The 24,932-nt window shown below is 43.7% G+C and overlaps 1 protein-coding gene across 1 annotated transcript in view; it reads left to right on the top strand.

The window, feature by feature from the left end:
* The window catches only part of Map4k5 (mitogen-activated protein kinase kinase kinase kinase 5), an 85,386-nt gene that overhangs the window by 59,512 nt on the left and 942 nt on the right, over positions 1-24,932 (top strand). The window contains exons 14-28 of the mRNA XM_036205628.1: positions 5,311-5,369; positions 6,548-6,615; positions 9,005-9,047; positions 9,591-9,744; positions 10,587-10,684; positions 11,196-11,237; positions 12,263-12,347; positions 13,577-13,656; positions 14,040-14,100; positions 17,837-17,839; positions 18,098-18,212; positions 18,536-18,594; positions 20,556-20,659; positions 21,024-21,201; positions 24,732-24,800. Coding sequence (XP_036061521.1) covers positions 5,311-5,369; positions 6,548-6,615; positions 9,005-9,047; positions 9,591-9,744; positions 10,587-10,684; positions 11,196-11,237; positions 12,263-12,347; positions 13,577-13,656; positions 14,040-14,100; positions 17,837-17,839; positions 18,098-18,212; positions 18,536-18,594; positions 20,556-20,659; positions 21,024-21,201; positions 24,732-24,800 — 1,218 coding nt within the window. The remainder of the gene's footprint in view (positions 1-5,310; positions 5,370-6,547; positions 6,616-9,004; positions 9,048-9,590; positions 9,745-10,586; positions 10,685-11,195; positions 11,238-12,262; positions 12,348-13,576; positions 13,657-14,039; positions 14,101-17,836; positions 17,840-18,097; positions 18,213-18,535; positions 18,595-20,555; positions 20,660-21,023; positions 21,202-24,731; positions 24,801-24,932) is intronic.

Genomic DNA, 24,932 nt, shown 5'->3' with positions numbered 1-24,932 from the left:
CCTCTGTTGATGCTAGTGCCCAGCTTGCTGTCTTCCTTCTAAAATAGTTAGTATTACATGCCTAGGGAACCATCTTGCCAGAGTCTTGTTGCTTCTTGTGAAAAATTTCTGAGGGCCCCGATACCAAAGATATCCTTCTTTGACAAAGCAATATTTACTTTGTTAGCTACCTAATGTTCTTTTAATGTAATCTAATTTGTCTTTTATTTATAGCCTTTGCATTTTATGCTGTATTCTCTGTTTTAATATATTCATTTTGTATTTGTGTGTATGAGTGTCTTGCGTGCGTGTATGTGTGTGTCCCATGACTGTGCCTAGTGCCTGCAGCGGTCAGAAGAGGATCTCCTGAACCTGGAGTTAGCAATGTTGGGAGCCACCGTGTGGGTGCTGGTAACCAAGTCTAGGCCTTCTGCGAGAGTAGCAAATGCTCTTAACCACTGAGCCATTTCTTCAGCTCCTTGTGCTATATTCTTGATTCTGAGGCTGCAAAAAGAACGTTCTAGGGTGTGTTCATGTATTTTGCAATTCCGATTTTTACTCAGCCCTTTGACATGAAGCTGGAGGTTATCAGGTGAGGACTAGGCTTCTGTTCTTCTTCCTGGCCTTTGGGGTCAGTGCTGTTTGTTAGGGTCTGTGATCTTTTTTCTTGTGGATTCAAGATAGAATCTTTATTGTAAGACTAAATCCCATGCATGTCCTAGGGCTTGTTTCCGGGAATTCTGTCATGTTACTTTGAGATGTCTGTTCGAGTTCAGCAGCACGCTTGTGAGTGTTACGCCTGCTAAACTCTGTTGAGACCGTGTCTCCTCCTACTCCTGCTTCTCTCCAGGTCCGCAAACTGTGGTTCTTCAGTTGTACCTGATTATTATATAAATACATTTTAGAATCTGGTTATCTAGTTTTACAATTGATTTTACTGATGTGTGACTAAATTTATATATTAACAGAGTTGGCATCTTTATGATGCTTAGTCTCAACTAAAAGACTCTCCCTCCCTCTCCTTCTCCTTCTCCCTCTCCCTTTCCCTCTCCCTCCCTCTCCCTCCCTCTCCCTTTCCCTCTCCCTCCCTCTCCCTCCCTCTCCCTTTCCCTCTCCCTCCCTCTCCCTCCCTCTCCCTCTCCCTCTCCTTCTCTCTCTCCCTCTCCCTCCCTCTCCCTCTCCCTCTCTCTCCCTCTCCCTCCCTCCCTCCTTCCCTCCCCCCCCCAGGGGGGGGGTGGTCAAGACTTAGTTTTCGTCATGAGCATTCAGAATGCTGACATTGTCATGGAGTATGCCTTGGATAAAGTGGAGGTCATTTTCCTGGTGACTTCTCTGTCTTTACATTCAGCAGTCCTCCTCTGTAGATACCAGAGTGTTCTATGGCTCTGCTCTTGCTTAGTAGACTTCAGTTCTCTCCTGGCTTTTGCTTCAGTTTCTTAGGTCGGGCTGGTGACTTCTATACAGTAGATCAAATCTTACATGAGACACTTGGTAAGAATCTAAAGATACATACACCCATGTGACTGTCTCCTGCTCAGTGTGTGGAACGTAACTGGAATCTCTGTCACAGTTGGTACCCTCCATCCTATGCCCCCACCCTCCCCTCTATCCAGATCAACTGATACTATGATCCCTGTCACATAGGTTCCTTTTTAACTCATCTTGACTTTAGACAAATAGCATGACACAGTGGACCCTTTTCTTTAACTCACCCGTATCTGTGAGAGTCCTTCACACCAGTCTGTAGGAATACATGGTAGTGGAGTAGTACATTTCTGAGTATATTACAACTCACCTGCCCTCCTGTTCGCTTTGTTTTAGGCTATTACGAGAATTCTGTGTGTTCTTACTGTGTACTTTTAGTGGACATTAATAATGTTTGAACCTAGCTGTTAATATAACGAAGTATCAGAGGGAAACAAAGGGAGAAAGTTGGCTTTGGTTCATGGTCTCTTGAGTTTCAGTCCACGGTCCCTCGGCTCTTTTGCTTCTGGGCCTATAGTGAGGCAGACTAGAGTCATCAGAGTTCATCGTGACAGAGCCGTTCACCACGTGGATGAGAGATGAGAAGAGGAGGATGAACGGCCGGAGACAACGTGCAGCCCCACAGACTCCCCCTGCACTTGGGCCCCACCTTCCACTCTCCGTCATCTCCTGGTAGCCTTCCCATTTGTGAACTCATCGCTGAATTCATCCACATTGGGACCGCAGCCCTCGTGAGCCAGTCACTTCCCCAAAGCCCATCAGCTAGCAACCAACCTTAGCATGTAGATTTTCATGGGCATTTCACATCAGAACCATCACATATCCAATGTTAGACTGGCCAGGGATAAAGAAACAGTCCAACAAGACACATTTATTAATTCTTTACAGTGGTATAAAACTTTCCATAGAGCCGGGCGGTGGTGGCACACGCCTTTAATCCCAGCATTTGGGAGGCAGAGGCAGGCGGATCTCTGTGAGTTCGAGGCCAGCCTGGGCTACCAAGTGAGTTCCAGGAAAAGCGCAAAGCTACACAGGGAAACCCTGTCTCGGGGGGGAAAAAAAAAAACTTTCCATAGAAACCATGTGGCATCTTATCAAACAGAGAAACAGAAGAAGCACAGAAGGGGCAGAGTTCAGGGGAAGTTACAGTGAAGGCGTGTGTACGGGAAAGGGTGAGGCAGGGTCTGTTCTACAAGTGGACTCTGGAGCCTCCCGTAGCTGAGCGCTGCCTTCAGAAGTGCCTTCATCTGGAGCTCAGTGTCTGGGTTGGATCTGAGTGACTTAGATCTTCCAGACATAATATGATGATTCACTGTAATGAACATGATTTCACACAGGCAGGGCCCTGGCAGCCTGATTAAAGAGTGGTTTCTCAAGGAGAAAGCCGTGTAGCTCAGAGAGGGTGCTCATTTCATGAAACGTGACACAGGCAGAACATCCTTGGGAGGAATTTCATTCCTTCCGGCCTTTGCGTTTGGCTGGTGAGTGCCAGGAAAGACTTTTCTTCCTCTCTCTCTAACCAAAATATAGGCATATTATCATAGTGGGCACATAATCTCAGAATTCATGAGGTTGAGACAGGAGACTGGCAAGTGTTCCGGGCCAGCCAGGACTGCATGGTGAAACTCTTGCCTTAAAAAAAAAAAAGACAAGTAAATGACAGTTTAAACAAGCTGGGGAGACTTTTACTATCTTCTTACACTTCACAGCCCAAGTGTTTTGTTTTGTCCTCTTTGCCTGAATGACAGTGAAGCCTGTTAAAACTTCCTCACTGAACTAAACCCTGAGCATCCCGTACGTCTGGAAACACTGCCCACTCCAGTTTCTCCGTCTGACACAGGCACATGGCTGAGACACATTTAGCGTCTACGGTTTTACACCAGCTGGACTCTGGGTCTGTTGTCTGAGTAGGGTTCATTAGACTTTGTAGGTCCAGGGAGCCGCGTGTCCCGTTGCATGCATGCTGTTTCTTTGGAATGTCTGTGTGGTCACCTTGCCTCTGCTTCTGCGCCTATTGTTGGTGTGAACTCACTGATTGCACGGATCACTGAGACTTGGCTCTCCCCACACCCTCACAGCTGCTATCAAGTCAGTCAATGAGTTTTATTTCCGGTACACTATTTTTCAAATATAAGCTTCAGTCATATGCAGATGATATATGTACATATATATGCATATTTAGAAATGTAATTCTGTGTCTGTGCTGAGGTGGTCTGCTCACCCAGTGTCTGTCTCATAAGTCCTCAAGCATGTTTCTGAAAGGTTTTTAAAGTTCCTATCTGCTGATTGCCTAGATCGTCTGAGTCTATTTCTTCTTTTCTTCAACTGTCATTGGCTCCTGTTTTCCACCTATCTTGAACAATGTAACGCCATATTGAGCATCTAAATTTTGTCCTCTTCCTTTGAAGTCTTAGTGATCTGGCAGCCAGGCTGACCCTTTTAAAGGCTCTAGAGTGTTCACAAGGTTCCTCTGGACAGAAGCTCAGATGTCTGTCCTAATACCGCAGGCTGTCCCGTGCAGCGTGTCCTAATACCGCAGGCTGTCCCGTGCAGCGTGTCCTAATACCACAGGCTGTCCCGTGCAGCGTGTCCTAATAAATACCGCAGGCTGTCCCGTGCTCACAGTACTGTCTTCTAGCTGTATACACAACTACCTGTAACTACAGTTCCAGGCACTCACATGAACACCAGTACGTACCTGGAGGCAAATCATTTATACACATGAAAACAATGTCTTTTTTCAAAAATATTTGTAGGTTATGTTAAATGTTATTAATGAGTAGAGGCTTTTATCTTAGATTGTTATGTAAGTAGATAACGTATTTTATGGAATGTCTTCCCGTGTGCTGAAAATTTTAAACCAGATGTGGTTGTGCGCACTTGTGACCCCATCCAGGGCAGGAGGAGGGTCCCGAGAGGAAAGCCAGTGTAAGCTGTACATAGTGAGTTCCAGGCCAGCCTGGGTTATATGGAGGCCCTATCTTAAAAAATAAAAGCACAAATTTTTTTAGAGAGAGAAAGAAGGGAGGGAGGGTGGAAATTTTGTGGTTTACTCTTTTTGCTCCATATAACAAATTATGTTAGTGCTTTGTATTATTTCTTACAGGTTTTGTGTTTAGGGATAAATGCAACTAGATCTTATTTTAAAGCCTTTTAATGATTAGTTAAGATTGTATTTAGAAATCTTGTATGTTTAAGAGTGTAAATGTTGAGAAAACTTTTTTGGACTTTTAGTCACATTCAGTTTCTAAAAGTTTTAAAATTATAACAACTGTAAGTAGGTAATGGAGTAGCTTCTCTTCATTGTAGAATATTTCATCTAAAAGAACTTTCTCTTTGAGTCCTTGGAAGACTTGTGAACGTGGCCTGATGAGATCAAATAGAACGCAGGGCAGAGTGTGGCCGGAGATGGTAAACACCATCCTGACATCTCATTCGCTCTCGTTAGATAATCTGCACAGTGTGGCAGGGTTCTCTCTGCCATGGAGCTATTGCTAATCTCCAGACAGCCCCTGGAACTTGGAAATCAATCTCCAGAGTTTGTCCTTTGTCTACTTCCAGTATATTTTAAACATTTTCTTTTACACAAAAGTACTTTTTACATTTCCTGATTTCAGCCGAGAATTAAGCATAGAAGCTAGGGGACATCCCAGACCGCTGCTTTTTCTGAGGGTGTATGTAGGGTTTATAGAAGAAGTGGTGGGGTTCTCCCCTGTGCCTCTGCTTTTCCCCCTCTCAAAAGCGTTCACTCTCCTCTCACTCCTGCAGTTCGCCACTCAAGATGATGGATGTGTGTGTGTGTGTGTCTATTTATGTATACTCAAGTGTCTGTTCTGTATTTTACAGTTGACAAGTTACAGTTTGAACCACCTCTGAGAAAAGAAACAGAAGCCCGAGATGAAATGGTAACTGTGACTTTAAAACATTTCCATGTTAAAATTGGAGAAAATTTGAGATATATTTTAAGAAATTAAGTATATGTATAAAAACCACTCTTATACATATTAACTGTATGAAAAATTCATAATAAGGTATTTTGATAGTACTACAGGCAATGTAGTTTGACCCACTCGTTTTGAAGGATGTCCGTGAATGATTGAACCCTGACTTGGACTCGGCCTTTCCCTTCTCCTTCCTGGTTGTGTTGGGTTGAAAGTGAGCACAGTCTGACATTGCTCTCCTCTATAGAGTGTCTCTCTGTGGGGCTGTCAGTGGGTCACTTGTGGCCTGTCACCTGTCACTGTGGCTTCTTTTGCCTTGTCTGCTCTCTGTGAGGAGGTCTCGCTGTGTAGCCCAGGTTGCCCTTGAGCTGCTGCAGACCTCCCGCTTCAGCTTCCTAGTGTCAGGGTGACAGGCCTGTGTCAGCACACCAGAACTGATATCGTTTTGAGATTAACTACTTACCTAATCCTTTAAGTAAAGGAATAGATAAATAAGGTATTGTTAGGATTGGTCTAGAAGGTTCCTTAATGTCTACTTCTTTTTAGTCAATATAAGTGCAGTTTCCAGGCCAGGTGGTAGCGCACGCCTTTAATCCCAGCATTAAGGAGGCAGAGGCAGGCAGATCTGTGAGTTCGAGGCCAGCTTGGTCTACAGAGTTAGTTCCAGGACAGTCAGGGCAATACAAAGAAACACTGTCCTGGGGTGGGTGAGGGAGGAGTACAGTTTAGAGCGGATTTTAATGGGCATTCTTCTTACTACTAGTTTCTGTATGCACCAGCATTTTGGGTGCTCATTAATGGGTTATTTAGTTGTCCTGGCTGATGGAGTTATGCAAATAATTCAAATTTTTGTAGGTTGTTTTGTTTGATTTTGGTTTTCAGATGGAAAGCTATATTTAGTAGATGTGGGGAAGTTCTTAAGTTTACATCAAATGATAGTTAATCATTGCTCTAAATGTGTCGAATGACAGAACAATTGTGGAGACGTAACACCTGATTGGATGCCATGATAACTAACAGCCACAGCACTGGGGCGTTTCTTAAACCAGATAAGATGGCTGATGCGTAATAGTAAATCAAATGGTTGATAGTAACTTGATCAGTGTCTGTGAAAGTAACATTTTAAACTGTGACCTGCACAGGGACTACCATCAGACCCAAATTTTATATTACATTGGAATCCTTTTGTGGACGGTGCAAATACAGGCCGGTAAGTTGTTTTCTAATTAATAACTTGATTATGTGAACAGCTGTTATGGGGGTTTGTCTTAAAGTTGTCAGTGTAGAGTTTTGACTTATCATTGACAAAAAGCATCATGAACTATTAGTAAGGTTCTAAAGGGTCTCTTCTGTTTGGGGGGGATTTTTGTTTATTTTCTTCAGTTTGTTTTTTGTTTTGTTTTTCAATTATTTGCTTTGCAAGAGGATCGAATTATGTAGCCCTGGTTTGCTTGGCACTTCCTAGTTAGGCCAGGCTGGCCTTGAACTTGCAGCCATCCTCCTGGCTCTGCCTCCCAAGGACTGGCGTTGCAGGTATGTGCCACCATTCCTGGTGTGGTTTTTGTTTTAGTCAGCACATATTGTGTGTAATGATAATGTACTAAAAGATGTCACTGGGGGAAAAATACTGTAGTGGTGGTCAGAAAACCTTCATTCTGCTTCTCTAATGTAGGTTCTTCATATTCTAGACCTGTCTTTATTCAGCAGTGAATTGAGGGGCTGGCTTCAGTGAGTCATTGAATTGTTTACATGTTTGTGCATTTCAGTTACCCAGAGATTCATTGAAAATGTAGACTTCTGGGTCCCCGGGTGAGGTCAGCAGAGCTGAGGTTGGCAAACTACAGCCTGTGGGTCCAATCTAGCTGCTGCCCATTCTGTGAGAATGGTGTTTGGGGAGAGAGGAGTGGAGAAGCAGGAGGAGAGGAGACAGAGTGTGGAAAGATGGCTCAGCAATAGGGTTTAGTTCCAGCATCCATCCACATCCGGCAGCTCACAGCTACCTATAATTCCATTTTCAGAGAAGCCAATGCCCTCTTCTGCCCTCTGCAAGCACTGCACACGTATGGTACACATATATATCCTCAGGCGCATATACATGTGCACACATACACATAAAATGAATAAATAACATTTTAAGTTAAAAGAGAGGGTATTTGCATTTTGATTGAATAAAAATAAAATATTTTGTTGTATGAAAAGATTGTTTGAAATTAAAATATCAGTGTCAGTATAGATGTATTAGAACACAAGCATATTAATCACTTCCTGTGCTGTTTATAGCTGCTTTCACACAGCATCAGTAGAGTTGTGGCTGCTGTACGCCATCTGAAGTATATCATATTTAGTATCTGGCCCTTGTCAGAAGGTTTGCCAACCCCTGCTGTAGAATACAGTTTTTGTGACTGGAACCACAAGCCCTGGCAGTTTCCTGCTCCACTGAAAAGATTCTGGAGAAGTGCACGTGACCACCGAGCTGCTCCGGCCTCTCGGACTTGGTGTGCCAGCTGCTCACCTGCACTCTTGACTGCAGGGTCTGGTTCAGAGGTCTTCAAAGTGTCCTTTGTCCACGTTCTCTGGAGGCCTCCCTTGAGTAACAAAGGGTTAAGAGCATGCACTCACGGGCTCCAGAATTCTGAATTTCATTGTCGGTTGTTTTGGTTTTGTTTGCTTTTATTCTCACTTGGTTGTTGTTCATGTTTGGGTTGGGGTGTTGTTTGTTTGTTTCTGTTTCTAAGGCAGGATCTCATGTAGCCCAGGCTGGCCTTGAGGCCCCTGTTCACCTTGCCTCTGCCATCATGGTGCTAGGATTACAGGCCTGTGCCACCACATCCTACTTGTGGTGGGACGTTTGCAGTTCTATTTTTTAATTGTTTATAAATACACAACCCTGTTTTTGTTTGTTTACTTTTCATTAGTTTAAATCCTTTAGGGATACAGCATCACATGTATTCTGTTTACAGTGCTTTAGCAAAAAGGTAGCTTAGAGTGTGGCATGCACCATGTTACAGGTCCCATGCACACGCGCTGCCTCTCCCAGCTCACCCAGGTTCTGTTGGTTTGCTGTCTGGCCTTCCAGCACGTCTTTTGCTGAAGTAAAATTCCATTTCCCCTCGAGTGTCAACATCTCTCATTTTAAAAAGACTGTATGTACCCTTGTTTCTGGGAACGCAGACATCACCAGCAAAGTGGCTTGCACCCTCACCTTCCAAACACACACCTGCTCTTCTGAAGTTCTGTTCCAAGCAGGGCTCCACAGGCTCCAAGATAGAGGAGGGGTTTTGTTCATTTGTTTTGTCCACACTAACTATGTGCTCAGGCCCTGAGCTGCACCCAAAGCCTACATCTACCTTCCTCTATTAAGCGTAATCTAATTTGAATTACACATTAAAGGCAGCAAAATGCAACCGGAAGAGACTTTGTGGCACTTTGTGGTTCTTCTAACTGTGCTGATGCAGTCTTAGAATGCGAGGCCATAGGCTGCCGGCAGCCTCTGTCTGTCTCGGAGCCTCTGTCTGTCAACTTTCGAGTGTGTATTTGATAGTGTTGTCTATGTCACAGCCCTGTGTGACCATCTAAATTGAGTTTTTCTCTTTGATTAGATCAACCTCTAAGCGTGCAATACCACCTCCCCTACCTCCGAAGGTGAGCTGCTGAAGGATTTGGAATGATAAATTCTTCTTTACATAATCACATTTTAAAAATAATTTCATTGACTTTGTTCAAATTTTTAAGTTTATTAATTTTCTTTAGAAGGTAAATATGGAAATATAAAGTACATAACAAAGAAGATTTTGTGTGCAATAATATACTTATATAGTATAAATATATAAATACATTTATTATATGTACTATTATAATATATGTCAGAAACAAATAAGTTTTTGCTCTTTTGGAACAATATTTGACTGCATGGTGGGAGATACAACGTATATCATCATCGTTTATTGCTATAATTTGACATTTCAGTAGAATCATTCTTAAGTCATTGTCAGTTTCTACTTGTTAAATACTTGGCAACTGCTTACATAATTTTATTGGTTATAAAAGTTTTATGATTTGGGGTTGGGAGTCGTTTTCAAACCCTCATGTTAAGTTCCTAGTTCTGTTGAGCAGTGACTCACTTGAGTGCTTTGCTGAAGAGTACTGTGATGTTTATAGAGAGCTTTCTTTTCCTTCTGTCATTAGCCAAGGATAAACAGTTACCCTGAAGACAGCCTCCTAGATGAAGAGAGATCAGCAACTGTCAAACGGTGCCCTGACCCAGAGACTAGAGCACCTCAAGTTCTCAGAAGGCAGAGCAGCCCAAGTTGCATTCCCGTAGCAGAGACGCCCTCTATAGGTATGAGCAGCATACCGGCCGCCCTGCAGTGCAGCCGGGTGCCGGGGTCTGGAAGGGCCAGACAGGTGGGAAGGAGAGCCCTTCTCTTCCCGGCTGTAATAATACCTTTTTCTTTAGTCAGTCCTTTGCAGTTCAACCCTGTGTTTCTGTGTTTTAATTACACACACATGGCTGTGATATCTTCAGACCATTTCAACCTAATTCAGTTCCTTAGGAATGTTAGGATCCAGAGGAAGTGCCCATGTTCCTGCCCCCCAAGAGTTGGAGACTGTGCACACACAACATTACAAAAGATAGCTGAGCCTGGTGCCACTTGCCTGTCGTGGAGGAGGACACTAGCGTGGGTGGAGCCCTGCTTCTCTGAGGGAGGCAAGGATGGAGGATTGTGGGCTGGGCTCTGGACGGTGGTAAGGGCTTGATGAACTACAGAAAGGAGGGCCAGTGCTTCGGCAGTCTTAAGAGAGTAAGAAGGACTGGGCAAATACACTAGCACAGAAATGTCTGGCTCATGTTTGAAGCAGTCTAATATGGTGTGAGAGTGATATGTGAAGAGAAGGGGGACTGCAGGTAGACTGAAACTCTGTTGGGAAGATCTCGAGTACCACAGCCAGCGGGCTGGACTCCATTTGGCTCGCAGTATGTCAGGCATAATTTAAGAGCATGGCTAAGGATGCAGTGCGCCCTGAGAGTCTGGAGGACAGAGTGAAGAACTCCTCTGACAGAAATGTGCTCCCACAGAGACTCCCCCAGGAGGAAGGGGAAGGATGGGGGAAAGAAAGGTTGCTCTTCAGAGAATGTTCTTCTGTGTGTGCTCATTCGACCTTCCCTCCCGGTTTCCTTAGGAAATGGTGATGGCATCTCAAAACTGATGAGCGAAAATACGGAGGGGTCAGCACAAGCTCCACAGTTACCTCGAAAAAAGGACAAGAGGGACTTCCCTGTGAGTACAGCGGCACTCAGGCCTCGGTGTAACTAACAGGGTCCCATGGCAGGGGAGCAGGAGTAAGGATCCAGTAAGTAGACTGGAGCATGGTGGCGGGGGCCGCTGTCCCGCCTCACCGGAGGCTGGAGCAGAGAGATCACTGGAGCTCAGAGGGTTGGGGTCGGGAGACATCACAGAGATTTTCTTTTGTGTGTAGAGAGATGGCTCAGCAGTGAGAGCACTGGCTTCTCTTCCGGCGGCCTGGGTTCAATTCCCACACCCATGAGATAGCTCTCAACCATCAGTGATTTCAGTCCTTGGGATCTGACACCTCCTTCTGGCCTCTGCACATACAAGACACACACATGTTGCATATACATACATGCAGGCAAAACACTCATGTACATAAAATTTAAAATAATTTTAAAGTACGTGTTGTAATAACTGAAACAGCAAATGGCCAAAGTTCTATTTTTAAACCTAGGATTTCTTGCATTATTAAAAATTGCTTTAATTTTTTTTTTAACAGAAACCAACCATCAATGGCCTTCCACCCACCCCAAAAGTTTTGGTAAGGACTGTTTATGTGGCCTGTTTGCTGACTTTTTTTTTTTTAATTTCTTTAGAAGCAGTAGGGGTAGATTTTCTGTCAAGTACATTGAACCACTAAAAGAAATAATATTGTAGAATATGAAGTTAGTGGATAGATTTGAGCGTGTGTAGTCAGACCACATACTCCAATATGAGTGGAATGATTAAAATTTGGAGACCAAGTTGGGTGTAACAGCAGGTCTATAATCTTAGCATAGACTAAGGCAGAAAGGTCATGGGTTCAGGGTCAGCCTGGCCCACAGAGTGAGTTCCAAGCTACATCTGAGCAATCAGATATTAAAAGGGAGGGAGGGAGGGAGGGAGAGAGGGAGAGAGAGGAAGGGAAAGGAGAAAGAACAAAAAGAAAAACAAATTGAGGATTCATAAATTCTGTCAGTGGGTTCTCAGTAGCATCTAAGCAACAGTTTAATTTTAATGTGATGTTAATACTGGGCCTTCTTTCTTAAGAAGCCATTCTCACCTTGAACTATGTCCAGTGAGAAGGAGGAAGGCCATTTAGGTTAACACTTCTCTATCGTCCCACGGTGCGATGTATCTGTGAGGTGGCACTGCCAACCGTGGGAATGGGGTACTTTGTGAATTGTACTCACTGATTTAGTTAATGTCTAGAATATAGACTTGCTCTTTTGTCTGTTGCATATGTTCTAGAATTGCACTGCTGTTCTAGTCACTGCAGTGGTGCCACAGAAAATCAAATATTATTTCACTTTAGTGTTAGTCCTGAAGCAATGACTGAAAATCCTGCAGCTCGTTAAATATGTAGATGTTTGGTAAACTTGATACTTTGACCCTAAAATGGGAAGAAAGGGAAGACTTGGTAGAAAAAGTTTAACTGTGTTAAAAAATCTGTATTTTGTTTTGAGATAAAACCCTAAAAGTTTCTAAAAAAGAGTTTGACATTGCATTTTTTTAAATTGACATGATTTTCTAAGAATATTAAAATTATGTAATAAAGTAAGCCGTATTTCTTTCTTTATAAACAAGATGGGAGCATGTTTTTCAAAAGTGTTTGATGGCTGCCCTTTGAAAATTAACTGTGCAACCTCCTGGATACACCCTGATACAAAAGGTACCAGCTCTGAATTGTATGTAGACCTCCTATGAAATGTTCACAGACAGAGGGTACTTAAAGTTAGTGACTTGACGCGGCTAACTCTAAAATTATCACCTTCGTTAGGTGCTAAAGGGCCCTGTGACAAGCTAAGTCAGTCAGTCAGCTCTGGTTCAGGCGCTAAAGTTGAACAGTGTGCAGGAACTGGTCATGTAAAGGAGGCTAACGGGATAGCACAGCTGCTGTGTCCTCCGTCTGTAAGGATGAGACGTTAGCTCCTAACCAGCCATGGAGGTCTGTAGGCAGTGGGATTCCTGCTTCGGTCTCAGTGTTCTATGGTTGTAGAAAACTTGTTCAAAAATATACACACTGAGATATAGGAGTAAAGGAGTTTTGTGCTCATAGCTTAGTTTGGGAGTGTGAGTGGGCATGAAAAAGAGACAATTCAAGACCAGTCTGGGCTATACTGAGACAGTATCTCAGATAGATAGATAGATGATAGATAGATAGATAGATAGATAGATAGATAGATAGATAGATAGATAGAAAGAAAGAAAGAAGCTTCTCCATATGAGATGATGTCTCAAATAAATAAATCAATCAAGAAACTTCTCCATATTTATATCCTGCAGTCTCCACTCACTTTAATTTCTCCAATCTAACATTCGGTTTAAAATTCCACGTCAGTTTCGTCAGTTTGGATGTTGGAGTCCATGTTCAGTAAGATGCACCTACACTGTGACTTCTTTGGACACTTACATTTTTCCAGGATTTATGGGCAGTGGCAGTGCCTGTCTCCTTCAGTGTGGGGACGGTCCCTTACTTTCCTGTCAATTTACGCTTTCCTTCATCAGAATCAGTCTCTGCTCCAAGCAGCTCTGGTTCTTTTTAGTGGTGATAGTATTTAGAAACCAACGTCTGAACAAGAAGTGTATTCATTATTTGTGGTGTGTCATGGCTTATGGTTTATATTTTCAGGTATATTTGAGTGTTTGGAGTGTCTTGCAAAAATGTACTATTGTAACAGTTTAAAATTCAGTTGGAAGGCAGCATTGAGTTAGTCTTCCACAGCTTATATTTACTTCTTAAAACATGGTAAAGAGACATGGTAGCATGAATGTTAAAAAATGCTTGTCCTTTGGTGAATGTGTGGCCATCTAATGCTGAATATCATCACTACATAGAGCCCTTATCTGAGTGTGCAATTTCAGAAAATGATAATAAATTCTGGTAACTTGCTGTTATAGATCAGTACATTATTTTTGGAACTGAAGATGGTATTTACACATTGAATCTCAATGAGCTACATGAAGCAACTATGGAACAGGTAATAAAGATTTTAACTTACAGCATTAGTATGAGCAAATTGGATAAAAGAAGTATCATAATTTTAAATCCATTTATATGGGTTCTAATCTTAGTTTTTATGGTTTAAAGAATTGTTCATGTTAAAAGATTTTTTTTTTTTTCTCTTAAGGTTTTGGTTATTTTCCCAAAGAAATCACCAAACTTTTTCTAGTATGGTGGTTTAGTTTTGCACAGTGCTGAGGACTAATCCCAGGCCCCTGTGCATGCCAAGCCCTTGCTCTGCCACTGAGTCATGCCCCCAGGAGCACCACTTTACTGTGTTGGGATTTGGGGGCAGGGTAAGAGGAGAGAATCAAAGGTGTACAGTTTAATAATCTTCCTCCTCCTCCTCTTCCTCCTCAGTTGTTTCCACGGAAATGTACATGGCTCTACGTCATCAATAACACGCTGATGTCATTATCAGGTATGTGTGATGGTAAAAACCATAGACAAGCAGAGAAATGAAATTTAGTACAGTGTATGACAGTACATTTGCTGTTTGAGAGAGGATCCTGTCTTCCATGAGGACTGCATTCCCACCCCTTCCCCGGCATCTGGACACTGAGGAAGGGAGCACTGGTGATCTGAGTCCATCTCTTCCTACAACCTGTACCACTGCAGGCTGCGCCCTGGCTGCCTTAGAGTGTTGGCAGTGCAGTGGGGGGAAGCAGAGGAAAGCTGCCTCCTTTCTCCAGGAATACCAGCAAAGCACCCACTCTTAGCCTCAATTTCCTTAATTATCAAATCAGGACAGAGGCATTAAAAACAAAAAACACAACAACAACAAAAACAGTCTCATGAGATTATCGTGAGGGTTAAATAAAATAACAGCCCAGAGTGTATTACATATGTTGTTCTGGACCACAAGTGAAGTACCTCAGACTGATGCTTTAGAGTCTTCTCATCCAGAGATAGATAGCTCAGTCTGTAAAGTGCTTTCCATCAAGCATGAGGACCTGAGTTCTATCCCCAGCATCCATGTAGAAAGGTAGGTGTATTGGGGCTCACTAGGCAGCAAGCCTGGTAGGCGGGTTCCAGACCCTGGAGAGAACTTGTAAACAAGAGAGACATTGACTCAAGAACAACATTCAGTATTGACCTCTGGCCTACACATGCACATTGATCTGTACTCACACATGCACTTGAGTGCACACACTGACACACGCGCGCGCGCACACACACACACACAGACACACAGCTTATCTAAACAAGGAGATTCTAGAGCAACCTGTTCTGATTTTAGCATTGTTGGTTTTTTGGTAGCTGGTGGTAATGAAAGGATTGGATAAAGTTACTATGTCTTTAGACTCTTTTCTTGTAACTCTTACCCACTGTCTTAGTCACTGTTCTATCGTTGTGAAGAGACACCACGACCAAAACAATTCTTATAAAGGAAAGCATTTAATTGGGGCTAGCTTACAGTTTCAGAGGGTTAGTCCATCATCTTGGCAGGACATGGTGGCATGCAGGAAGGCACTGGAGCAGTAGCTAGGAGACACATCCTGATCCCTAGGCAGAGAGAGACTAGGGCTGGCATGGGCTTTGGAACCACACCCACCAAACAGTATTTTCTTACACATTAGACTTGCATAGCTGCCTGGAGACTAACTGATTGATTTCCATTTGTAGTACAAGACCGCTAATTATTACTTCTCCCTATATTTGAGCTAATAACAATGTTTATAAAAATAAATAAATAAATCCAGCCTTGTGTGTAAATGACTTGTTAAGAAGTGGAGCTCCTCTAAAGCAGTGGTTCTCCATCTTCCTAACGCTGTGACCCTTTAAGACAGATCTTCATGTTGAGGTGACCCCAGCCACAAAATTATTATCATTTCTACTGTGTAACTGTAATTTTGCTACTGTTATGAATCATAATGTAAATAGCTGTATTCTCCGATGGTCTTAGATGACCCTTCTGAAAGGGTCATTCCATCCTCCAAAGAGGTCATAACCCCCAGGTTGAGAACCACTGCTCTCTTTGGTTTTAATCAATGATTAGCCTGTCATTTTTTATTTCATCTAGTAAATATTCATATATTACTCTTGTGGAAGGAAGCAAACCCAATTCTGTTTGAATGACTTCTGAATTTTTTAGCAGACTTAATTCAGTTTCTTTTTCTGGTGTAAAACCCCTGTGTGGTAGCCATAGCTGGAGCCCGGGTCCTGTGAACCAGGCTCTGGTGTGGGTTTTCACATGATGGTCAGTGAATTCCTGACAGGAGACTTGGTGAACACAGTCTCCTTCCAGGTGTGGGCCAGGTAGCTGTAGGCCTTGGAGATGACATCAAAGGTGAAGTTGCCCAGGGCGACATGTGGCCCCTGGCTGATGTGAACAGTCGTCCATACCAGCCATCAGCGGCAGTGTCTCGGGCACAGGAGCATAGATGATGCTCAGGCCTCTGGAGCAGGACGCAGCACACCAGCAGAGAGCAATAGTTGTGAGGGTCTGTCAGAGTCCAGCTCCGACCGGTCAGGGGTCTTGTGGGGGGTTGAGAGGAATGAGGAAGTATTAGAAAGGTAGAAGGAGATGACAAGAAAGATGGAGACACTGAGGAGCTTCGGGAGGGCCCTGGGTCAATACGCAGTCGCCTCAAGGTTTATTCCAAAGGGCTTTTTATACAATGCCAGGGGCAAGGCAAAAGACCTCCCCCATTCAAGATCAAAGCACAATGTACAGCCAAGTGTAGACCTTTCAAAACACCTGGTAACCACCCCTGTGGCCAAATCATCCCATTATGCATCCCTGCTGGGTAAAGCAAGCTCAGATTCTCTGACCCTGAGTAAGGTCTCGCTAGAGAGCATCTGTGGGCCATCACAAACAGTGGCCTGTCACCTTGCATGAGGGGGTGTGAGGTTTGCCTATCTTGGTCCCCCAGTAGTCTCTCTACAGGGGACAGTATGTCCACTTGACTAAGATGATGGCCCCCTGGGATGGCAGTGGCTACCTCCTTGGAGCACTTAACACCAAGACCAGCATGACCATTGTAGTCCAGTAGTGACAAGCCCTGAAGCTGGCCCATCACCCTGAGTCTACTTCTGTACTGGCATGACCTTAGAACCTCATCCTGGAGGAATGCTCCAGGAGAAATCAGTGACTGTAGATTCCTTGATGGCAGGGAGAGGCAGATGGCCCTCCAGGGATTTGACCTTCACGTCCTTGACCAGGCAGTCCATCTCGGTGAAAGAGATCCACTCCTTGTCTTCCGCTTTACCTCCCTGAGCCCCAGTGGGAACTGCCATGGCCTCTCACACCTGGGTCTCCTAGTCTGCCAGGCCCTCCTGCTGCACATCTGGGCAGCGATTCTGAATTTTGTACATAGAATAACTTTTCTTAACTTTGCTGCTTTTATCATTAGACGTAGCTGTCTTCAGACATAAAGACACACTGCACATTTAAAACTGCACATAGTGCACCTTATATTTTCATGAAATCAAATGGGATAGCGGGAAATCGTTTATGATTAGTTCATCTCTGAAGTGTGGTTAGAGTTACTCCTAAAATGGAAAGAGCACAGAGAGAAGTGAAAAGAAGGATGCTGTGTTGGCCAGAATGTTTCTGTTCTGAGAAAACGCAGTCGTGAGGGTGAACTACCCTGTGTAATGTGTTTCTGCTAGTAAAGGGGGTAAGTGTTGTTACTATACCGCACCGTTTGTGAGGATCAGATGGTGTTTACATGTATCTCCTGCTGAGCATGGCTACAGTTGGCTATGTATGAGTTATACCTTGCTATACTAGGGCTTGTGGTACTGGTGTACTTCACTTTTCCTGCTGTTAAAATCTATGCATTTAAGAATGTATTCACAATCAATTTTAATTGAAGGTAATTCGATGGATTGCTGACGGGTAGATCTGTCCCAAAGAGATAATAATCACAGTATTACAGAATTTTGTTTGGTGTGGACACTTGTAACTCTAACACACATGCACACCAATGTCTAACAGTTTCTCTTTCATCATTAGCATCAATCAGGTTTACATTTTACATTCTTCCCAGATCACCTAGTTGTGAGAATATGCCTAAACAGAATGATCTACTTGCTTAAAAGTAATTTTACCCATTCCTTTCAAAATAATATTAACCAGGTTTGTTTGTTGTGTTTTTACATGTTTTTCTGTTTTGCTTGGTCCTTGAATATTACCGGATTCATCATTTTAGAAGGTAATTTCATTTTTTTTCTTTTTGGTGTTTTTGAGACAGGGTCTCACTATGTAGCTCTGGCTGTCCTGGAACTCACTGTGTAGGCCAGGCTGGCCATGAACTCAACAGAGATCTGCCCGCCTCTGCCTCCTAATTCCTGGGTCTAAAGGCGTGCGCCACCACACCCAGCTAACTGCATTTTCTTTTACTTGAAATTTGTCCCTTTTTTTCTTTTGAAACGTCTTCTAGTAAAAGTAACAACTTCTTCTCCTCTTTCAGGAAAAACCTTTCAGCTCTACTCTCATAGTCTTATCGCTTTGTTTGAACAAGCCAAAAAACCAGGATTGGCTGCCCATATCCAAACTCATAGGTTTCCTGACCGCATCCTGCCAAGGTACAGAACATCGTTTTGATCCTGCTGGGGGTGAGGGCATTTGCTGCCACTGTTCCTTGTCTGGTGAAACAACTTCCTGTTCTTAACTTACATGTCATCCAGACTGGAAATAAGTCATGCTTCCTGCATGAAAATCACTTACGGAAGTTTTATAACAATTTCTTCATCCTATAAAAATCATAAGTCTATAGGCAAAGTCCAAGGTGGTTTTTTTTTGTTTTTTGTTTTTTAAGCCCCTTCCTGTCTGATTCTGGTACAGCTTGTTCATACGTCACCATATGGAGACCACAATAGAGTTCATTCATATTGTCTTATATTTGCAGAAAGTTTGCCATAACAACAAAGATCCCAGATACAAAAGGCTGCCATAAATGCTGCATAGGTGAGTACATGCTGCTTCTCACACTAGATGGTTACAACTTTCAATATCTTTAAATACCTGAGGAATCTCATAGTACAAATAAGATGAAGTCAGTAGAAGAGCATAACCTGCTGTGGCCTAGCAGCATCCATGTCGGTATTAACCCTGAACTACCCTCAGATTCACTGACAGAGGTGGTGTTCATGGCTGTGATTGCATGGTAGAATATAGGTTCAAACCTGCTGTGTGAAGAAGAGCATGAGGCAGATGCAGGCCTGCCCGGCGTGGTGCTGCTGCTGCTGCAGTAGTGGACACCAGTGTTGTCCCTTCATGGTGTGACTGTGGCAGTTCTCACAGCATTGCCAGTCAGCTGCTGATTCAAGTATCGCGAGTTTTTACTGGGGCTCCATCATGAAGGTGTGAGATTACCCACATGGCCATTCTCCCATCCGACCCCTGCACTGATCAGCCGACACTACATGAGTCAAAGCCTCCACCCAAAGTCTTTCTGGCATGACCAGCTCCCCATACTAAAATTATCTGCTGTTGCTGACCCTACCTAAATTGCGTTGTTAGATGTGAGGCATGATGGGGGTTCAAGCATGGCATTCCAAAGGCTTAGCGGCTGTTTCTCAGGACAGGAATGGTAGAGGATGGGCTTCCTTACTATGTAACTATCTCACTTATCCCTCAACAGTCTTGACACTGATGATGTCACAAGGGAGTAATAGAACCTAGAATCAGATCTGAGTCCAATCTCTACTAATCTTAGACTCCTAACTTCCAGGGTTTGTTTGCTTGCTAAGGGAGCTTACATGTTTATCTTCATGAAAAGATACTCTGTAGAACAAACGCCTCAACCACAGTGTGCTCTTTCTGCAGTTATGTGTTACCTGGTGGTGCGTATGTCACTAGGTGATTTAACTTGAGTGGCATGTCACCAAGTGATGTAGTCCCTGGAACCACCATAATGTACTCAAGCCTTCACTGACTGAGATGTTGCACAGTGTGAGATGATATAACGAGATTTCAGCTTCCTGGGGAGAGTCATTTGTCTATCATCATCCCAAGATATGTGGCCCAGAAAAGTCTAAAAGCTTATACTCCTAAGACTTGACACAGTTCTGCAGAACTTAGAGCAAGTACCTGCTCACATAACCATTGTATATTGTGGTTGTTGGGAGTCACACTCGGGAGACAAAACGACCCAGATGATTTTTGTAGATTTGAGTCAAGGCTGTTACAGTAAGATGAATTAATACATGCATACACGATCGATATGGTAAATTATCTTTATCATCCCTCAAGCTGCTCTGTCGTGGAAACATTATGTATCAGTTCCAGTTGTCCCTGGACCTCAGATTTTATCATTTCAGATTATTTAGAAGCAGGTTTTGGGTTTATAGAGTAGCTTGCGTGTTTTAGAACTGACTGTATAGCTCTCGTCAATAATTCCTGTGGCTAAGTACTCAGCACATTAAAAGCATTTAGAAAGAAATATCTGTGATTTCCAATTGTTTGTTTGTTTAAATAAAGATGAAAGGCAACATTTCCACCCATTCTTACCCTTACTGTCTTGGTTAAGACAGTAGTTTGTCAGCTAAAAAAAGTCACTTCAAATAATTTTTCCTTCTGCACTGCAATTGATTCACAACAAACCACTGGCATTTCCTCACACCAGCATCTGCCTTCCTATAGAAAAATAACTGGAGCAGGTGAGGGGGTGCACATCTGTAATCCCAGTATTTGGGAGGCAGAGGCAGGGGATCTCTATGAGTTCAAGGCCAGCCTGGTCTACAGAGTGAGGTCTAGACCATCCATAACTGTATAGTAAGAGCCTGTCTCAAAAGAAAAGAAAGAAAGGCCTCTTAGCTGTTAGGTGAATGTAGTTCAGCTGTCATTTTAGATGAACTATTTTCTGACAAAAGCATCCAGTGTTGTGCATGTGGGTGGGTTTTTTATCTTTTTTTCTTTCTTTTCAGTTAGAAACCCTTACACGGGACATAAATACCTCTGCGGAGCTTTGCAGTCTGGAATTGTTCTGCTGCAGTGGTATGAACCGATGCAGAAATTCATGTTGATAAAGGTACATGTGGCTTTCTTACGTTTTCCTTCTTGACAAAGCACTGTGAGTAACTACACCAGGCTGAAGCTGTAATTAGTACTATAGTCCCCTGAGAGTTCGCGGGAACTGTGTGTGATGTTTATGTTCTTAGTAATGTCTTCTCTGTAACTTACTGTTATGAATACGCTCTGGACTCATCCTCGCCACAAACAGCAGTGCGGCCAGTCCTTTAAGTTTCTCTGAAGGTACTCCCGCTCGTCAGAGAGGAGGACTCGTGTAGAATGAGACAGGGGGACACTCCAGCCTTTCAGCTGACTTCACTCAGCACGGTATGAACAGAAGATTGCTGCCACATGTCTCTTATTTCTCTTGGTTTTTGCTGCAGCATTTTGATTTTCCTTTACCAAGTCCACTGAATGTCTTTGAAATGCTGGTGATCCCAGAACAGGAGTACCCCATGGTTTGTGTAGCTATCAGCAAAGGCACCGAGTCAAACCAAGTAGTTCAGTTTGAGACAATCAATTTGAATTCTGCATCTTCCTGGTTTACAGAAATCGGTGCAGGTGAGTGTTTTTCACTTTATGTTAATATCCATGCTTTTGCCTATACTAGATGCAGAAGGCTTAATTTCAATCATTGTGAGCTCATAAATGAAAAATGCAAGAGTAATGTTCCAAGGAATTCCCTACATGCAGTTGTGGTCCATTTGCCCAAGGACTTTTTTTTTAATGTGTGGGTGGTACACGTACTTGTGGGAGTCAGTTCTCCCCTTACACTGTGTGGGTTCTAGGGATTGCACTGACTGAGACCATCAGGCTTGACTTTGGCCCCTTGCCCAAGGAATTTTTACACAAATTAATTTTACTGAAGAAGTTTTAAATATTCTTGGCATTTAAAAGTCTGAGTTGTTGACATAATGAAAGATGGCTCCATGGTTAAGAGCTGGCTGCTCTTGCAGAGGACCCAGGTTCAATTCCCAGCATCTACAAGATAGCTCACAACTCTAGTTTTAGGGGATCTGATGGCCTCCTGTGGCTTCCATAGGCACACATGCAGGCAAACATTCATACACATAAATTAAAGAAACTTTTTTTTTTTTTTTTTTTTTTTTGAGCTGAGGATCGAACCTAGGGCCTTGTGCTTGCTAGGCAAGCACTCTACCGCTGAGCTAAATCCCCAACCCAAGAAACTTTTTTATTTCAAGTCTGAGTTGTTAGCAGTTTGTCTTTGGGCTTACTAAATTAGGAGTTACATATCTCAAGCTAAGAAAGGTCCCTTCTGTCCCTGTCCTGTTTATCTGTCCCTGTCCTGTTTATCCTCCCCCCCCCACCACCACCACCACCTTTTCCAACTGGCGGGTGTGCTCTCCAGCCATGGATAGAAGTTTCTGAAGTGGCCTTCAAGCTTTTCCATTGGAATATTTATTGTTCTGTCTACGATTGGCTGGTTAATGTAGGAGTTTGTTACACGTTTCTAAGTGAAAGCTCTGGAAGTTTTTCTCACAGTTTAGATTTAGAAAAATCAGTCAATACATTTTTCCAGTGACGACAATACACAGTGCCACTAAATGTAACCAGCAGGGAAATGCAAGTCAGTGGTGTCGGAGCAATAGCAAGCTCGGTGAGGATGCAGGGAGAAACCGCTGACGGGGATTCAGTTAGTGCAGTTGTAACGGAAAGAGTGCGAGGCCTTTTGAAGGCTAGTTCAAAAGGAACTGCTGCATCACCCAGCAGTTCCACTGTTAGGTATGTCCTCCTTTCCAGAGGAAAAAAATCAGTGTGCTGGAAAGAGAGCTGTACACACATAGCTATTGCCGCATTCTCCACAATAACCAAGATGTGGAAACACCCTAGATTGACTTCAGCCGATGGATAGGTGAAGAACACGTACATCTTCGCCATGGAGTATTACTCAGCCATTAAAAATGTGAACCTGTGTGAGGTGTGATGACACAAGCCTGCAGTCTCTGCACTCAGTGGGTGAAGGTGGGGGACAGTGAGCCAGGCCCCCCCGGCCTACATACGGGGACCCTGGGTAGAGGGAAGAAAGAGAAGGAGGCTGACTTGAACATGGGAACAAGTGAGAAGTCAAAGGACAGACGCTGAAAACCATCCTTCCAAGCCCAATGGACTAGGCTGCGAAGACAGGAAGCTACAGAGTCCAGGGATGGGGAAGATGATTGACGGGCTGGGGCTGGAGAAATGATTCTGGTGTTCTCTAACCCCCGGGGTAACTGGTTAATGGCTATTACTGTCTGTTTCAAAAGCACTGTCAGAGGGGACTATGAAGAGTTTATCTTGTAAGTCTGTGGAATATATGAAATGAGAGGGGATCCTCACTTTCCTGTTTGTTGTGCTGGTGTGTTACTTTGTCATTTGTCAACCGTGATTTATGAGGCCACTTTTTAAAGAATTCAAGCGGTTTGTGGTGGCTGTCTCAGACCACTGTTACAGTCTTCACTACATTGTGAGGAAGTCTGCTGCGTTTGGTGCCTCCTGGCCTTGATAACTGAGTGACTGAGTTCTAAGAACTGATTAAGCATCCCCACTAGGAAAGCTTAGCATTGACCCCACATTTGTGTCACTTTCACTAAAAGCCTGGGAGGTAGCTCAGTGGTAGTGTCTGTAACTCGCATGCACAAGGACTGTTTGATCATGCACATTACAGAGACAAACCAGTATGACCCAGAGATGTCCTAGTTTACAACACGACGACCTATGCTGCAGCCATTTGTTGAATCTTCTTTTGAATCTCAGAGTTGGTTTTTGAAGTTTGTTGTGTTCTAACGCCTACACCATTAACATTGTCCCAGCTAAAATAAAAACAGACCGAAACTTACTTCCTGAGCAGAGCCAGGCCTCTGAGGTCATCATCAGCTCTTCCTCGCACACAGGCGAGGCACCCTTTCTGTCCAGCTTTTAGCCTGTCATTAGGTTTCGTTTTCACAGGCAGCTGTTAATCTAACTCCCAGCCGTGTTTGTTGAGTCAAGAGCCTGCAGTGGCAAAGCTGTAGCATTGAAATGCCCTCTGTTCTAGGAGTCCTTCACAGATTCTGATTCCTTAGTGAATGATCCTTTATTGCGTGGTCACTGCTTGGTATTTGTTGAGTGAGTGAGTGAACATGGGTTAGCTGAGAAAAATTATATTTGGTGTATCGCCTTAAAGATAACGTATCGGTTGTATTGACGAGGCTGTCTACTGTGCTACTCAGTGATCTGTCTGTAAGGGACACCATGTGCCTATTGCATAAGCTGATGACATGACTGCTCCATGGTATGGTTAAGGGGAAGGTTTTTATTGTAGATGTGAGGGGGGGGCGGGGAGAGCGGGGTGGGGAGTAGAGGAAGCGTGGTGGGAGAAGTCTGTCAAGACTAGCAGGGTTAGAAGGAGAATGAGTAGCTGTGGGAGGGAAGCCCTTGATCTGGAGGGAGTTCAGGGCTGGGGAGAAGGTGACAAGGTCTGGGATGCTAGCCTGGACTCTCAATATTTAACACATACTTGTGATGCTGAGGGAGCCTCGGGTCCAGCATGGGCTTTGCTGTGCTGATAGGCGCCCCAGGTAGCCGTGTCCCTTCTGCCAGAAGTAAGGGAAGTGACTCCTCTGGTAGATGGAAACTAGTCTCTCAAGTGAGAGATGCCGCCAGCTTTTATGTAACCACCAGAAACCCTCCTGTAGCCCAGGTTGAGCTCATTTCTGGACATATGGACTGACTTTTGGGGTTTGGGGAAGTGGAGTTTCCTTTGGCCCTGACGGATTCCATCTCTCATAAGTGTAGAACAAGAGCTAACTATGTGTGCCTTCCTTTCCTTCCCCATGTTTGCCCTCATCATCATCATCATCACTGTTGCCCGCCTTTCCAGAACAAGAGGAGTAATTAGAGCAGAGCTGTGTTTTCAGCTCAGTTTGTCCACGTCAGAGCTGACATTTGTTCTCCTAAACTGATGTACACAGCTATGTTTTTAATGACCACATGACAAAATGCAGTTTGCACCCTGTTTTAAAGAGCAAATCACAGTGAGAGTCAGACTTTGCTGGCTTTCTGAGCCCTGCTTTACTGAAGCATGTTGCTAACTGTAACGTTTCCCCACTTAGGCAGCCAACAGCTGGATTCCATTCACGTGACGCAGTTGGAGAGAGATACTGTTTTGGTGTGTTTAGACAGTGAGTATTATTTTAAAGTTTCTTTTGAGTGTTCTACTTCATAAAGCAGCCCCTTTAATGAAATTGACACTGTCACTCAAGCTTCCTCTTTAAGTGACCTGATTGTATTGACAGAGCAGCCTCTGATCTCTC

Source organism: Onychomys torridus, chromosome 14 (genome assembly GCF_903995425.1).
Source record: "Onychomys torridus chromosome 14, mOncTor1.1, whole genome shotgun sequence".
Classification (NCBI taxonomy): domain Eukaryota; kingdom Metazoa; phylum Chordata; class Mammalia; order Rodentia; family Cricetidae; genus Onychomys; species Onychomys torridus.
Note: the sequence above shows the minus strand (reverse complement) of the source record. Positions and strands in the feature narration are given on the sequence as shown.